We start from the raw sequence: 16,447 nt of genomic DNA, 5'->3' as shown, positions 1-16,447 counted from the left end.
CTTTTTTCTTTTTCCTCAGGATTGCTCTAGCAATTCTGGGTCTGTTATAATTCCATATAAATTTTTGGTGTGTCATTGTTTATATCAGCAAATGTTTGCAAATCACCCAAATGCACATTAGTACAGGGCAGGGTGAACAAATTACGGTTCTTCCAAATGAAGGAATATTACATAGCCATAGGAAGGAATGTGTATGCATTTTATGCAGTAATACAGAATACTCTTAGAAATACTGTGAAGTATCACAGGTATAGTGTTATATTACAGGTAACCATTTGAGCAAGAGAGGGAAATATTATACCTACTTATTTGCTTCTGTATGCAGAAAATATTCATAGAAGAATACACAGGAGACTAATTGATAATAAATAATTGGAACTGGGACAGGGTAGGAGAGTTTTCAAGTATACGCATTTATACTTTTTGAATTTTGAATCACATGAATGTATTACCTTTTCTAAACAATTAGACAAAATCCCATATATACATACAAAACAGAGACTCTCATCTGGAGCACAGGATGGGATTTTTCTGTCTTTAAAAGTCCGTTAGACCCAAATTAGCAAAGGTACTTGAGATCTCAGAGACTTTCCAGAATGGTAGAATCACATAATTACAGCAGTATTTATAAGGTTCCTTTTGCCAACTTGTTCAGTCAGTAAGCTCTATTGCTCAGTTGAGTTCAAGGGGGTCAACCCAAGGTCCCCCACTTTCTGGAATCCAGGGATTTCAGTGACTCATGAGACCAATGGGTAGAAGTGTTCACTGTGCCAGTGGGCAGCCACGGGCACCCAGGGACCCTGCTTCCCTCTTCCCCACCTGCTGTGGACCCTCGGATAACAATTACTGGAGGTGATGGGGCAGGGATGGAGGCTCTAGGGAAAGGGCTAAGTGAGCCACATGGTTTCGAATCACAAGTGTCCGTAGAGCTAAAATGTCACCATGGATAAATGAAAGTGTGGGAACATAGCTGGTGGAAATACAGGGTCTTTCCACTCAGCCCCGGTTGTCAGCACATGTTTGAAACAGCCCACCCTTTGGGCTCAGTGCAGCTGGAGGGTTTCATCTCTGACCTGTGGCCAGATCTCCCGAATAACTCTAGAAACTTGGCCTCCCCACATCAAGCCAAAGCAGAAGAGTTAATAGGACTCGCTGATTTATCCTGGCCGCCATAATCAAATTCAGAGCCAAGGCACAGCCAGCCCTGAGGAGGTTTCTTGATGTTCCCTCAGCTCCTAATAACATTGCCTCCTTCTTCCTCTCCATTTACCACATGCCATTTGGTCAAATTAGAACTTGAACTCAGAAAAGCAGATGCCTTCCTTTAGATAACATCCAAAAAATTCTCTTGTGGGAGGAAGGAAAGATGGGTTTGTCTCCTTAGATCTACGCACAAAGCAGTCACTTCTGGTACATGACTTACTACAAATTAATGGCCAGTGTGAGGTGATTCTCCTTCATCCTTGTGGCCTGGGCAGCCTTATCGGGGGGGTGGGGTACGGAAGGGGATGTCCACCTCATGTCTTTCCTGAGGATTTGGTTACTTGCTCAAGGTCTCCTGATTAATGGCTACAGGCTCCTCCAGGCAACACTGGTGTCCTGGTTCTGTGTGCAGTTACAGAGCGCCCAGATATTTGCTAGCAAGAGTGTTGGATGGCCCACCCCAAATCCTAACCCTGTGGAGGTAACTTCTGGTTCTCTGTTGCCTACTTAAATTTTTTAAAGTTTATTCTTTCTTATTAGGGAAAATCCCAAACATTCAAAAAAAAAAGTGGAAAGAATTGTCCAGGGAACACCAGTATGCCTACTGTTATGGGCTGCCTTGCAACTCCCACCTCCCCCAAAATGCATATATTAGAGTCCCAACCCCCATTACCTCAGCATGTGACTGTATTTGGAGATAGGCCTTTAGAGAGGTGACTAAGGTTAAGTGAGGCCATAGCAGTGGCTCTGGTCCAATCTGACTGGTGTCCTTATAAGAAGAGGAGATCTGGACACACAAAGAGACACCGGGATGCTTAAAAAGAGCAAAGGCCATGTGAGGACACAGGGAGAAGGTAGCCATCTGCAAGCCAAGGAGAGAAGCCTTGGAAGAAACCAAACCTTCTGATACCTTTGTCTTGGATGTCTAGCTTCCCAAACTGTGAAAAATGTATTTCTGTTATTTCAGCTGCCCAGGTACTTTGCTATGGCAGCCCTAGCAAACAAATACACCCAGCATATAGATTCTGCGGTCGTTATCATTTTGCTATATTTACTCTATCCTCTGTTTATCCACCTTATTTTATCCGATGAATTTCAAAATGAGTTGCAGATCCCTTGCCCACCTTGAAGAGTAAACTATTCAACAGAGAAAGTAAATGCACACATGACTGAACCCTCTCTGAGGCCAGGATAGTCAGGGAGGTCGGATTGCATTTACCAACCAGGAAACTAGGACCCGAAGATGAGTGATCATGAGGTTTGGTTAGAAAGACATGGGACTGGGTGTTGGAAACGCCTCCAAGCCCAGCTGGCTGGGACACACCTGCGTTTGTCTGAGGTTCCCTGCTCATTCTTGCCGGCTGGTGAGGGTGTGGGGCAAGGTCACCACTTTGTGCTGGTCACCTCCAGAAGTCTCCAGTGTCAGACATCTGGATTCAGCTGATGTCTTCAATTCAAGACATCTGGCCAACTACCTACCAGCTGTGTGCGACCTCGGGCGCATCCTTAGATCTTGACCGTCGTCTGGAGACGAGGCTGATGGTACTGACATCACCGTGTGCAGTGGCTGTGGGGACCAGGGAAGGGCACCGAATGCTCACGAATGTTCCTGTGGCTGGCGCTTCACCCCCCGTTGGGGTAATGCCACCTGCTGTGACAAACAAACGCCAACATGTCCGTGACTTTGTCTAGTCAAAATTCATTTTCTGCTCGCCCAAGAGTCCAGTGGCCCTGGTTGGGAGTGGCCGGCCTCCTCACTGGCATCCAGAGATGCAGGCCCTTTCCATCCTGGCTCCAGCATCACCCAGGGCTGGAGTCTTCTGCATCCAGGCAGAACCATCGGTGGGAAGAGTCATGTAGCCACGCGCCCCAGCTACCCTCACTGCGGGGGAGCTGGGCAGTGCCACCGCTTCTCAGGGATAGCTCTGGCCTATGGGGTGGCAGGGAGCACACATTCTGGGGGAGTCCAAGCCTTCTCCTCACAGCCTCAACTCCGAGGAGGTCCTGGGATGTAAAGTCAGAAGCTGGGGGTTAAGAGTAAAGAGAGCCAGCCACCAGGGAAGGGCCAGGTCGGAGGGCAGCCACCTGGCACACAAGAGCAGGGAAAGCAGCAGGAACGGGGAGGGCAGTCTGACGGGGAGCCATCCCCGGGGCTGGGGAAGCGGCCACCAGCGGCCACCTTCTCCCAGGGCTGCACGAGAGTCCTGTTGAACTCTGACCCCAGTCCTAGCCGTGTGGCCTGGACCAATCTGAAATTTACAGATTTCCCCTCTGTAAATCGAGGGTAATCGTACTCTGAGGATTCAGTGCGATAATGCGTGGGATGTGCTGAGTCTGGTGTTGTCATCGTTTCATGGATTTTGCTAAACAAGGCCCAGCAAGTAAGCAGCGCAGATGCCACTCCTTCCTTTCATCTCTGGGAGGCAATACCAATAAGTCGTGACCCTCTTTCCTCAGGGTCCTTCTCAACACAGTGTTCCAGGAAATCTGCACCAATCGTTGGCATTAGCAGGTGATATGAAAACTCTTTGCCCTCCAGAGGCTAGACCATGGGCGTTTTTGTCTCTCCATCCTGGTGGCATAGCAAGGGCTTGACACATAGCACGTGTTCAATAAGTATTTGTGGGCTGAAGTAGGATCTGTTACAGGGCTCTGCTGTGGGCAAAACATTGGATCTGTGTCAAAGAAAAAATGATTCTGATGCTTGTTGAAAGAGTAAGGGAGACCTTGATGGAGACTATTGCCGTGGGTGGCAAGACTCTCTCAAGAGGGGAGAGAGATTGCGCTCAATTCTGAATTGAACAGGAACAAGTGGGGATTTGTAGTCAAGGAGCAGATTGAGGGGTTGGTAGATGGAAAATTACCAAGAGACCTCAAGGGTAGGGGGATCTTGCTAAAGCCACTTAACAGGATTCTCGCTGAAGGCAGGCCAGGTGATAAGGTATCAGGGGTGGGGGAGATGAGGAATTTGATCAGATATCAAGGGTGAACGGATCTCAAGGGTGGCGATTCTCTCTAAACCGACTTAGCAGGCTTCTTGCTAAAACTGGACTCAGCAAGGGAGCCCAAGGTGGGGGCCTGGTTCAGAGCCTGACCAAAGTTTGGTCAAGGAGAGTGTGTCTGGCAGTGAGAAGACAGACCCCAGGTCCTCCAGCCTACTTCTGGGGAGTCTGAGTCCTTGGGAAGGGTGCCGAGTTAGCCAGGCCACACAGCCTCTCTGGGCAGCAGGGGTGGGAGACGTGGCCAGGGGAAGATGCAAAGCAGACTCCATTTTGGGAGGCTCATCAGGAAACAGGCCTGCATGTGGCAGCAGTGGGGACAGGGGTGCTGGCCTGGTGCCTGGGAGGCAGTATTCCAGAAAGGTCTTCTGGCCTGGGTGATGAATCCCAGAGCTGCGATTAAGACAAAATACTGTGAATATGACACCTGCTGACAGCTGCAGGAAGGCCCCGGAAACTTTTACTATGAATTAGATTTTGCAGGCAGCTCTGCTGGGTGAGCTAGTGCTTGGGCCAACAAGAGGCTGCGTCGAGGGCAAGGATTGCTCTCCAGGGGAGAAGAGAGGAGAATCTCAGGAACCATCTCCTCTGGGAGAAGCCGGGGCTGGAATGGGCTTAGAGCGCATCTGGTCCAACGCTCCCATTTACATTTAGGAAAACCAACCCCCAGCACGGATGTGAGTTCTCCAAGGTCACGCCGCAAGTTACTAGCCACACAGCACTGGAGGCCAGGACTCCTGATCTCAAGCTGGCACGCTTGGCTGAGGGGTAGTTAGTCAGTGAGCACATCTCCAGGCATTTGACTTAAGGAAATTCAACTGCTAGTGCCTGAAGAGACGGAGACAGAGAATGAGACCAAGTTAGAGACAGCAAGACAGAGAGAGAATGGGATCGAGGCAGGAAAGAGAGTCGCAGAAGGAGGGAGACAGAAAGAGACATTGGTGAGCCTGAGACATTAGGTTGGGAGTAGAGACACGGACACCTGTAGGGCTGGACAGGACCTCAGTGATCCTCTAGTCAGCCACCTTCGTTCTGACAATCATGACACAAAGTATAGCTGAGTGGTTTACTTGTGTAAACCTTTCGAGGAGAAATTTGATGTGGAATGGTAAATAAAGAAATGCTTCAGGTGCTTAAAATGGCAAAACTTCCGTCTCTAAGGGTTTTTGAAATGACGCTTGAAAAATTGAAGAGCTGCAGGAACAGGCCCTGGCACCAGGGGATCTGGGTAAATGTGACGCAGAAGACCTTTCTGCCCTGGGCTGGGTTTCAGAACTCCGTGCCCTCTGTGCTGTCTTCCCTGATGTTTCTGCGAACAGAGGGAGATGCTCCAGAGAAGGAGCAGAGCCTAACCCTCTCCTCCCTCATTCCTCCCATCACGGTACCAGCAGATATATATACACTTTTTAATATTTATTTATTTATTTAGGCTGCACTGGGTCTTAGTTGTGTCATGCGGGATCTTTTAGCCACAGCATGAGGACTTCTTAGTTGAGGCATGTGAACTCTTAGTTGCAGCATTTAGTTGTGGCATGCATGTGGTATCTAGTTCCCCAAGCAGGGCTCGAACCCAGGCCCTCTGCACTGGGAGTGTGGAGTCTTACCCACTGGACCACCAGGGAAGTTCCCCAGCAGATCTTCTCAACTTTCAAAGCACAGCTCAAATGCCGCCTCTTCCAGGAAGCTTTCCCTGATTTCTCACTTGTATCCCCTGCCCCAACTGGTACCCGTCACTTCTTGTAAATCCCTCCAGACACCCCAGTGCCATGTTAGCCGCTTTTATTTTTCCACCTCGTACAAGTTATCTATGAAAATGTTGATAAAAGAGCCCCTATTCTGTGCTAGGAACTCCAAAAGCCTTGCTCTAATCCTTACAACGAATGACCTATGTGAGTTTCGCCATACCCACTCGACAGGTAAGTAAGCCGAGACTCTGAGAGAGTGAGTAAGTTCCTCAAGTTCAGATAGCCAGTAAGTGGCAAAAGCAGGGCTGCAGCCCAAGTTTGCCTGACTCTAGGGCTTGTACTCTTTCCACAACACTGACTGAGACGTTCCGAGGGCAGGGACTGTGTCTAGTCATTGTGTCTTGCAGGCATTTGGCACTCACTCACTGTGTATTTCTGAATGAATGAAACAGCAGATGAATGAATGAATACAAGAAGTATCCTTTCTTTTGAAGGTTGTAGCTCAGTGGTCGGCAAACTACAGCCTGGGAGCCAAATCCAGCTTGCCTCCTATTTTTGTAAATAAAGTTTCATTGCAACACAGCCACACGCATTCCTTCCTGTGTTGTCTATGCTGCTTTCATGCACCATGGCAGAGTCGCCTTGCAGCAGAGGCCATGAGGCCCGTAGAGCCTAAAACACTATCCGGCCCTTTCCAGAAAAAGTTTGCCAACTCCCGCTATAGCTCATGGTCCTTACTAAGCTGGTTAAAACAGCAGTGCTTACTGCTTTTATGATCTAGAATATTCTGTATGTTTGTGCGCATGCTTGTGCATTGGATGCCTATAAAGTGTCAGATTTCCACGTGTATCTGGTATATGTCACTTAATCATTTTACAGGGAAGCTTCATCTAAAAGTTTGCCTCATGGGCCCTTTGGAAATATATATATAAATACATATTTAAAAAATTAAGTTTAGCTTTGTTGCCAGCACTGGCATAGATGTGGTGACCTTCCCTGGAGCGGAGGCAGACAGACTCCCCCCCACCTCACGCCCACGGCGGCTGGGGTGACAGTGAGGATGGCCCTGTGAGGCTTGCCAGAGTGCAAAGCAGTCTGTTTCACGGGTTACCCTCCGTTTCCCCTCTGCTGCAGGGGCATCAGTATCCTGGGCTCCAGCCCCACCTCCTCCCCTGGGCTCTCCCTGGGGAACCCTTCCTCTCCCAAGCCACCCCCAGTGCATCGTCCTGAGAGGCCAGAGCTCTGCCTCCCGTTCCTGCTCCCAGGAGCTCAGGACTGGCCTCCGGACCCCTGGCATCTGGGACAGAAGCGACACCAAAGCAGGGATTGTCCGACTCCCACCCCAAATGCCCAGCAGGCCAGGCACTGGGAGCGCTGGGGGCGTGACAAATCTCAGCCAGCCTCCAGCGGGTGTCCCCCGGCCAGTCCTCCGGGGCCTTGCCCGCGATGACGGGGCCATCCCTCAGCCTCGCTCATCTGCTCACCATTTCAGGACTGCTCTGTTACTCAGCTTGCTGCTTGGGTGAGTTGCGTGAGTGTGTGTGTGTTTGTTGTTTTGGAAAAAAGACTCTTGGAAAGCAAACTTGTTCTGGAGGTTTCAGCAGCCTTTAAATTTTAAACTCCTCCGCTGGTGTTGGAATTGCAACGTAAAGGGGCTTGACATTGGAGCGGATGGGGATCTTGGCACACGTGCGTGTGTGTGTGTGTGTGTGTGTGCCTCTCTTGTGACCTTGAGTGGCAGGCTGGCAGCTGCTGCTCCCTTGGCTTTGAAGTAGCATGGTGTTCTGTGGTCCGGGGCCACCCTGGCACCGGGTGGCCAAGACACTCTCCATCTCTCTCCAGGCTGGCTGGCAGCTCCAGGCTGGGTCATGCAGCACACTGTCATCCCAGGGGCAAATGTCTTCTCTGTAGGCTGTGTCCTCACCTGCCTCTCAGGCCTGCTCAGTCAAATCGCAAGACAGCAAACTCCTAACATGGTTTTTCAGAGACGTTCAAATACCTTCAGGCTCTAGGATCAGAATATTTTTCTCAAGGTGTATGTGGTATGAGTGGGGTTGGTGTGAAGAAAGTTGTAAGGCGCAGCCTTCTCTGGAATCTGTGAATCGGGGAAAACCAGGCAAACTGCCGCTGGTCAGGGTGAGAACTTGGTTGTAGCTGAGCCATCTGACTCACGGTCAGAACCCTTAGTGATGCCACGAGCGCGTGCCCTCACCTCTCCTCTCCTCGGGCTCTTGGGAGCGCAAGTTCCAACAGGCAGGGGAGGCCCAGAGCGGAGTGGGCGGAAGCAATGAGCCCTAGCAGCTGTGGAGCAGTTAGTACATGGCTGCACCTGTAATTTTCCCAACCTGCAAGGGCAGGATGTGTGTGTCACGTCTTTCCTTTGCTGCCTTCTAATGACACATTTGCTTGATTTGAGGGGTTGCTGCTTGATGCAATAAAAGGGGGCAGAAACAGAAAAGGCTGTCTCTAGTGCCCTACTGATGGGCTGGTCTGGTGAGTGAGAGACCCAGCTGGACACAGTGGTGATCCTGGGGTCATATGTGTAAAAAAAGGACTTTGGAGGTGGCTTGGGCCAAATTCCTTGTGGTGCAGATGGGGAGCCTCAGGTTGAAGAAGGGAGTCGCGCCGGGGCCCATGGTCACTTGCACCTGGACTCACACTTTGATCCAAGTCCCTATGTTTCCAAGAGTAGGTCGGAGTGAATCACTTTCCAAGGATATGCACCAGACTCAAGTGCAAGGGCAAAAACAGCATCAACAACAGCAAAAAGAAAAAAAACCCAAATGTTTGCCGAAAGCCTGCATTGCACTCAACATTGTTTCTACCTGTGATGTGGCCCTGCAGTGGCCACGCACAAAATGGCTTTGGTGTCTGTAAGTCGGGGGGGGGCAGTCCCGAAACTCCACGGGGGTTGGCATTTCCAAGGCAGCTGCCTGGGGCTGAGCCACGTGGGGCACACAGGTTTCTGCAGGCGCCATGTACAGACACACACACAGGATTGTTTCCATTACAACAGAGCCTCTGGGGCTTTCCAGGCTGGACCCGAGCTCAGACACGATTCCACGGAGGCAGCCTAGTCCGGAGAGACCCGCAGGCCACTCAGATGACACCAAAATAGACATGTGAAGGCCTGTTTTAGTGATTGGGAGGAAGAGGCGAGGGGAAGCTGTTCCCAAACATGTCCACCTGATGGAAATATTCTGAGCTGGAATGAGCTGGAAATAACCTAGACGGCGCTAAAAACAAACCTCTCCAGGGAGCTGGGGGGCAGGCAGAAATAGATGGTCCTCACCTGCTGAAGATGAAGTGGGGGGAGGGGGAGGGGACAGAGGGAGGGGGAGGGGCGGACAGTGCAGTAGCTTCGGCAGGAGCAGCTGGTAGTGTGTCTTCCCTAAGGGAGCTCCAGCCTCCAGGAGGGAGTGAAGGAGGGACGGCTCTAAGGGGCCAGGGTCTTTCATCAGTGGAGGCTGCAGAGGGTGCGGACTGCAGGAAGCACTGGGGCCCTATATGGTCTGGAAACAGGGGCGATGAGCAATGCGCCTTCAGCACGCAAACCTGCTGCCCCCCAGGTGCCCCTGGCTGGGAGAGGCCGTGCGGAGAACCACAGCTCGGCCCTTGCTGAGGCCCAACCGAGGCGGAGGAGAGGCTGCAGCTGGGGCCAGGGAAGGGCTCTGGAGAGCTGCCCGCCTGCCCAGGCCAGCCACAGCGGCTTACACTCTAGGAGAGAAACAGGGAGAGGAGTGCCATTGCTGCTGACGTCAAGTCTTGTAACAACACAGCGACCTGGCTGCCTGCCCTCCGGCTTGGCCGTGGCTCCTCTTCTTGGACACAAACAACCTCACAGAACGACAGCCAACGGGGCCGCTCTGTGACTGTGATGGATCAAGATAAAAACAAGGCTACTCTGTCACCATGCCAGACACGGACACAACAACACTATCCCCCAGCCAGCGGGCCCTCTGTCGTTGCTCACGTGGGTAACCGTGCTGCTGCTTTATGCCCACAGCTCCTGTCTCCTCTTCTTCTGGATGAGAATTAAGATGTAGCCACAGGACTTCCCTGGTGGTCCAGTGGTTAAGAATCTGCCTGCCAATGCAGGGGACACGGGTTCGAGCCCTGGTCCGGGAAGATCCCACATGCCGCAGAGCAACTAAGCCCGCGAGCCACAACTACTGAGCCCGAGTGCTGCAACTACTGAAACCCACGCACCCAGAGCCTGTGCTCTGCAACAAGAGAAGCCAGTGCAATGAGAAGCCCGCGTACTGCAACAAAGAGTAGCCCCTGCTCGCCGCAACTAGAGAAAGCCCATGTGCAGCAACGAAGATCCAACACAGCCAAACAAACAAACAAATAAATAAATTTATTAAAAAAAAAAAAAGATGAAGTCATAGACTAACCCTCATGTCCTGACAGCAGCCAGTCCAGAGCAAGGCCAGACTTGGCTTCCCCATAAGCTCCCGCCAGCATCACGTAGCAAAAGCCCAACTCCTAGAATAAATCCTTTCTCACAGCCTCTTACCGAGATCCCCTAGTGTGCGTCCTCCCTCATGGCAATGAGGCACTTTCTATCTCAGGTGGTTGTTCCAGGAACACCCCTGGCCTTCTTCTTAGCTCCCAATCTTTATTTCCACACACATGCAGTCATAGTGTCCAGATCAACAGGAAGGACTCTGGAACCAGAGTTCAAATCCTGGCTCTGTCGCTTACTAGTTGTATGACCTTGGGCAAGTTGCTTCACCTCTTTGCCTCAGCTACCGGATCTGTAAAATGGGGATGATGATCATGGTAATAATAGTACTTAACTCTCAGGGTTTCTCTGAGGATTAGGTGAATTTATATGTGTGAAGCATTTAAATGGTGCCTGGCATGTAGTAAATTTTAAAAATTAATTCAGCAAACATTTTCGGAATATCCAGTGTATGCCAGGTGCTGTGCTAGAGCCCATGGATCAAAACTGACGCCCATCCTCACAGAGAGCACAAGGAAACACCCCATGGATAAGAGCTAACATGGGGTAAACCTGGAGAAAGCATAGCAGGATCCCTCCGCCTTGGCCTGGGAATCAAGGAAAGCTTCTTGGTGGAGGGTGAACCTAACAGTTCTTGCTGTAGAGTAAGAGTCTCCAGGACGGGGCTGGGTGTGGGAGGGCAGAGTGGGCCCTGAGCAGAGGGCGCGGCAGCTGCCTACAGGCAGGGGCACATTTAGGCACCGCTCTGCCCCCACAAGGCCTAGTCCAGTGCCTGGCAAAGCACAAGCACAGATGAACAAATGTCTCACTCTAAAGCTGGAAGCTTTCCTCACAAACCATGCCTTCTCTGACTATTCTATCTTAGACTCGGACCACTGTTGCCCCAGGTGCCCTGCAACATCAAAATCACCCTGATCCTTCCTCCTCTTTCACCCCTGCAGTGCACTGACCCCCAGTCTCTTTCTCCCCAGGATGTTTGTGTGGCCCCTTCCTTCCGGCCCTCACTGCTTCCATACCACCGCAGGCCCTGAGAGGATATCTCCACACCCGGCCTGCAGCCTGCTTGCTGCCTGCCATTCTCTGAGCTCTCCTTGCCCACCTTGCCTCTACACCGTCTTTCCCAGCACCGTGTTGATCCTATTACTCCTTCACTCAGCACCTTCTGTGGCTCCCTACTATATTTTTTTAAAAATTTATGTTAACCCTCTTATCTATTTATTTATTTTTGGTTGCGTTAGGTCTTCGTTGCTGTGCATGGGCTTTCTCTAGTTGCGGCGAGCGGGGGCTACTCTTCGTTGCGGTGCGCGGGCTTCTCATTGTGGTGGCTTCTCTTGTTGCAGAGCACAGGCTCTAGAGCGCAGGCTCAGTAGTTGTGGCTCACGGGCTTAGCTGCTCCGCGGCATGTGGGATCTTCCCGGACCAGGGCTTGAACCCATGTCCCCTGCATCGGCAGGCGGATTCTTAACCACTGTGCCACCAGGGAAGCCCCCCTACTACATTTTGAATAAAGCCTAAACCCTTTGGTGGGGGATCCAAAACTGCACCATCTAGCCCCACACTAACTTTCCAGCTCTTCTTTCCAGAACCTCCTCTCCCATTAGACCTACACCTTAAAACTTCTTGCTTCTGTGCTCTATTTAACTTATTTAGAAGGTCTGCCTGCCCTTGCTCCCTTCCAGAGACCCTTCTCCCATAGCCTCAGTGGAGCTGGCAACACACTGAGATGCTGCTGAAGATTGGGCCTGGTCCTGGGCGGGTCTGCACAGCCACCCCAGGGACCTGTCACTTGGCTGGAAAAAATGTGTAGGGCGATCAGAGTCCCCGTCATGGATATTTGAAACAAGAGCCACAAAGGAATGTTCCAGGCAAAACAGATGCTGGAGGTAAAAGATTTGAGGTGAGACCAGGTCAGCCACCATGCAGTGATGGGGGAGTAAAGATGCAAAAAAAGACAGGGTGGGTCAGCCTGTGGCAGTTAGTGCCCATCTTGCTCTCATAAAATAAAGGCAGAGCCACCTGAGTGAGGATGACACCAGTAAGCAGAGCCGAGAGGTCGGGAGAGACGATTCCTGCTGATGTCATTGAATTCCAGGTACAGCCCTGCCAGAAGCCATCTGCCTGAGGACTTCTTAGTTACGGCCAGCAAGATGGCAGAGTAGAAGGACGTGAGCTCACCCCTTCTTACAAAAACACTGAAATCACAACTGAACAGCCATTGACAAAAAAACCGCTGGAACCTACCAAAAAAGGTACCCTACATCCAAAGACAAAGAAGAAGCCACAACAAGATGGTAAGAGGGGTGCAATCACAATAAAATCAAATCCCATACCCACTGGGTGGGCGACCCACAAACTGGAAAACAATTATACCACAGCTGTTCTCCCACAGCAGTGAAAGTTCTGAGCCCCACGTCCGGCTTCCCAGCCTGGGGGTCTGGCAATGGGAGGAGGAGCCCCCAGAGAATCTGGCTCTGAAGGCCAATGGGATTTGATTGCAGGAGTTCCACAGGACTGGGGGAAATGGAAACTCCGCTCTTGGAGGGCACACAAGGTCACGTGTCCACCAGGACCCAGGGGAAAAAGCAGTGACCTCATAAGAGACTGGGACAGACCTACCTGCTAGTATTGGAGGGTCTCCTGTGGAGGTGGGGGGCAGCTGTGGCTCACTGTGGGGACAAAGACACTGGAAGCAGCAGCTCTGGCATGTACTCATTGGTGTGAACCCTCCTGGAGGCTGCCACTTTCTCCCCAAGACCTAGCCCCACCCAACAGCCTATAGGCCCCAGTGCTGGGATGCCTCAGGCCAGACAACCAACAGGGTGAGAACACAGCCCCACCCATCAGCAGACAGGCTGCTTAAAGTCTTCCTGAGCACAGCCCTGCCCACCAGAGGGACAAGACCCAGCTCCACCCACCAGTGGGCAGGAGCCAGCCCCTCGCATCAGGAAGCCTGCACAAGCCTCTTGGATAGCCTTGTCCACCAGCAGGCAGACAGCAGAAGCAAGAAGAACTACAATCCGTGAGCCTGCAGAGCAGAAACCATAATCACAAAAAGTCAGACAGAATGAAACAGCAGAGGAATATGTCCCAGATGAAGGAAGAAGATAAAGCCCCAGAAGAACAAATAAGTAAGTGGAGACAAGCAATCTGCCAGAAAAAGAATTCAGAGTAACGATAGTGAAGATGATCCAAGATCTCAGAAAAAGAATGGAGGCACAGACTGAGAAGATGCAAGCAATGTTTAACAAAGACCTAGAAGAACTAAAGAACAAACAGAGATGAACAATACAATGACGGAAATGAAAAATACACCAAGAGGAATCAATAGCAGAGTAACTGAGGCAGAAGAGCGGATAAGTGAGCTGCAAGACAGAATCGTGGAAATCACTGCCGCAGAACAGAATAAAGGAAGAAAGAACGAAAAGAAATGAAGACAGTCTAAGAGACCTCTGGGACAACATTAAATGCACCAACATTTGCATTATAGGGGTCCCAGAAGGAGAAGAGAGAGAGAAAAGACCTGAGAAAATATTTGAAGAGTAATAGCTGAAAACTTCCCTAACATGGGACAGGAAACAGTCACCCAAGTCCAGGAAGCACAGAGAGTCCCAGGCAGGATAAACCCAAGGAGGTACATGCCAAGACACATAGTAATCAAACTGACAAAAATTAAAGACCAAGAAAGAATATTAAAAGCAATAAGGGAAAAGCAACAGATAACATACAAGGGAACTCCCATAAGGTTATCAGCTGATTTCTCAGCAGAAGCTCTGCAGGTCAGGAGGGCGGGGCACAATATATTTAAAGTGATGAAAGGCTAGGACCTACAACCAAGAATTCTCTATTCAGCAAGGCTCTCATTCAGATTCGACGGAGAAATCAAAAGCTTTACAGACAAGCAAAAGCTAAGAGAATTCACCACCACCAGATCAGCTTTGCACCAAATGCTAAATGAACTTCTCTAAGCGGAAAAGAAAATGCCATGACTAGAAACAAAAAAATTACAAATGGAAAAGCTCACCAGTAAAGACAAACATAAAGTAAAAGAAGGAAATCATCTGTGCAAAAATATGCTATCAAAACCAGCAGTCGTGAGAAGGGAGAGTACAAGTGCAGGATACTGGAAATGCATTTGAAATTAAAAGACCAGCAACTTAAAACAATCTTGTTTATATACAGACTGCTATATCAAAACCTCATGGTAACTGCAAACCAAAAATCTACAATAGATACGCACACAAAAAGGGATCCAAACACAACAGTAAAGTTAGTCGTCAAGTCACATGAGAAGAGAACAAAAGAGGAAGGGAAGGAAAAGCACCTGCAAAAACAAATCCAAAACAATTAAGAAAATGGCACTAGGAACATACGTATCGATAATTACCTTAAATGTAAATGGATTATATGCTCCAACCAAAAGACATAGATAGACTGGCTGAATGGATACAAAAACAAGACCTGTATATATGCTGTCTACAAGAGACCCACTTCAGATCTAGGGACACATACAGACTGAAAGTGAGGGGATGGAAAAAGGTATTCCATGCAAATGGAAAGCAAAAGAAAGCTGGAGTAGCAATACTTATATCAGACAAAATAGACTTTAAAATAAAGACTGTTACAAGAGACAAAGAAGGACACTGCATAATGATCAAGGGATCAATCCAAGAAGATATAACAATTGTAAATATATATGCACCCAACACACGAGCACCTCAAAATATAAGGCAAATACTAACAGCCATAAAATGAGAAGTCAATAGTAACACAATAATAGCGGGGGACTTTAACACCCCACTTTCATCAATGGACAGATCATCCAGACAGAAGATCAATAAGGAAACATAGGCCTTAAATGACACATTAGACCAGCTGGACCTGCTTGATATTTATTTAGCCCTCTACCCAGGAGCCACAGAATACACATTCTTCTCAAGTGCACATGAAACATTCTCCAGGATTGATCACATGCTGGGCCACAAAGGAAGCCTTGGTAAATTTAAGAAAATTGAAATCATATCAAGCATCTTTTCTGACCACAACACTATGAGATTAGAAATCAACTACAAGAAAAAAACTGTAAAAAACACAAACATGTGGAGGCTAAACAATATGCTGCTGAACAACCAATGGATCACCGAAGAAATCAAAGGGGAAATTAAAAAAAGACAGGGTGAACAGATGCACAGAAGGAAGCATAAGAGAGGAGAGGGGGAGAAGAGGAGGGGGAGGGGGAGAGAGAGGAGGTGGGAGGGGGGAGAGGAGAGAGGGGAGGGAGGGGAAGGAGAGGGGAAGAGAGAGGAGGGGGGAGGAGAAGAGGAGTGCCAGGAGTTTCAGTTCCTGCTCTTCCTAACATTTGGCAGCTTTATGATGAACCTCCCTTTTCTCCCACCTGAGCCGGTGTGAATGAACTTCTGCTTCTGGCAGTCAAAGTGGCCTGAATAGAACGTTGTCTCTACCTGCCGTTCCTCCCTCCCCCTGGGGAGCCTTCCTCCTCCATCACCCCTGCCCCATCCAGTCCTTCAAGGCCTAGCTCTAGAGCCCCTGACTGCCCTAGACAGTTCCTGGGTCTGGAAGACTTCCTGTCTGAATCTTCCCCAATCTTCCAGAGCTAGCAGGAATGCCACCTCCTCCAGAAAGCCTCCCATGTCCCTCCTTGCTTCCCACCTCTTCCTTGCTTCTCTGAATTCCCTCAGTTCCTTGTTAACTTACCTGGCCTGGGGCAGATGCTGCTTTTGTGTGGGAACCAGATTCTGTGGACTGTTCATGACCAAGCCAGTCTCCGAACATGGGATAAGCCAACAGTTTCTAATGGGGCCATTTTGTTTGTTTGTTTGTTATTTTTTTTATTTTTATTGAAGTATTTTATTGAATTACAAAGTTGTGTTAGATTTTGGTATACAGCCAAGTGATTCATATATATATATGAATATGAATATATATTCATATATATGATATATACATATATATATCAGATTCTTTTCTATTATGGTTTATTACAGGATATTGAATATAGTTTCCTGTGCTATACAGAAGGACCTTGTTGTTTATCCACTTTATATATAGTAGTTTATATCTGCTAATCCCAGACT

The 16,447-nt window shown here is 49.4% G+C and overlaps 1 protein-coding gene across 1 annotated transcript in view; it reads left to right on the top strand.

The window, feature by feature from the left end:
* The first annotated feature begins 7,333 nt into the window (after positions 1–7,333).
* The window catches only part of COLQ (collagen like tail subunit of asymmetric acetylcholinesterase), a 43,305-nt gene continuing 34,191 nt past the window's right edge, over positions 7,334–16,447 (top strand). Inside the window, exon 1 of the mRNA XM_029213750.1 lies at positions 7,334–7,409. Within this exon, the coding sequence (XP_029069583.1) occupies positions 7,334–7,409 (76 nt within the window). The remainder of the gene's footprint in view (positions 7,410–16,447) is intronic.

The sequence above is a fragment of the Monodon monoceros genome, unplaced genomic scaffold (genome assembly GCF_005190385.1).
Source record: "Monodon monoceros isolate NGI ecotype Baffin Bay Population unplaced genomic scaffold, NGI_Narwhal_1 Super_Scaffold_11, whole genome shotgun sequence".
Lineage (NCBI taxonomy): Eukaryota > Metazoa > Chordata > Mammalia > Artiodactyla > Monodontidae > Monodon > Monodon monoceros.
This window is presented reverse-complemented; position numbering and strand designations above follow the sequence as displayed.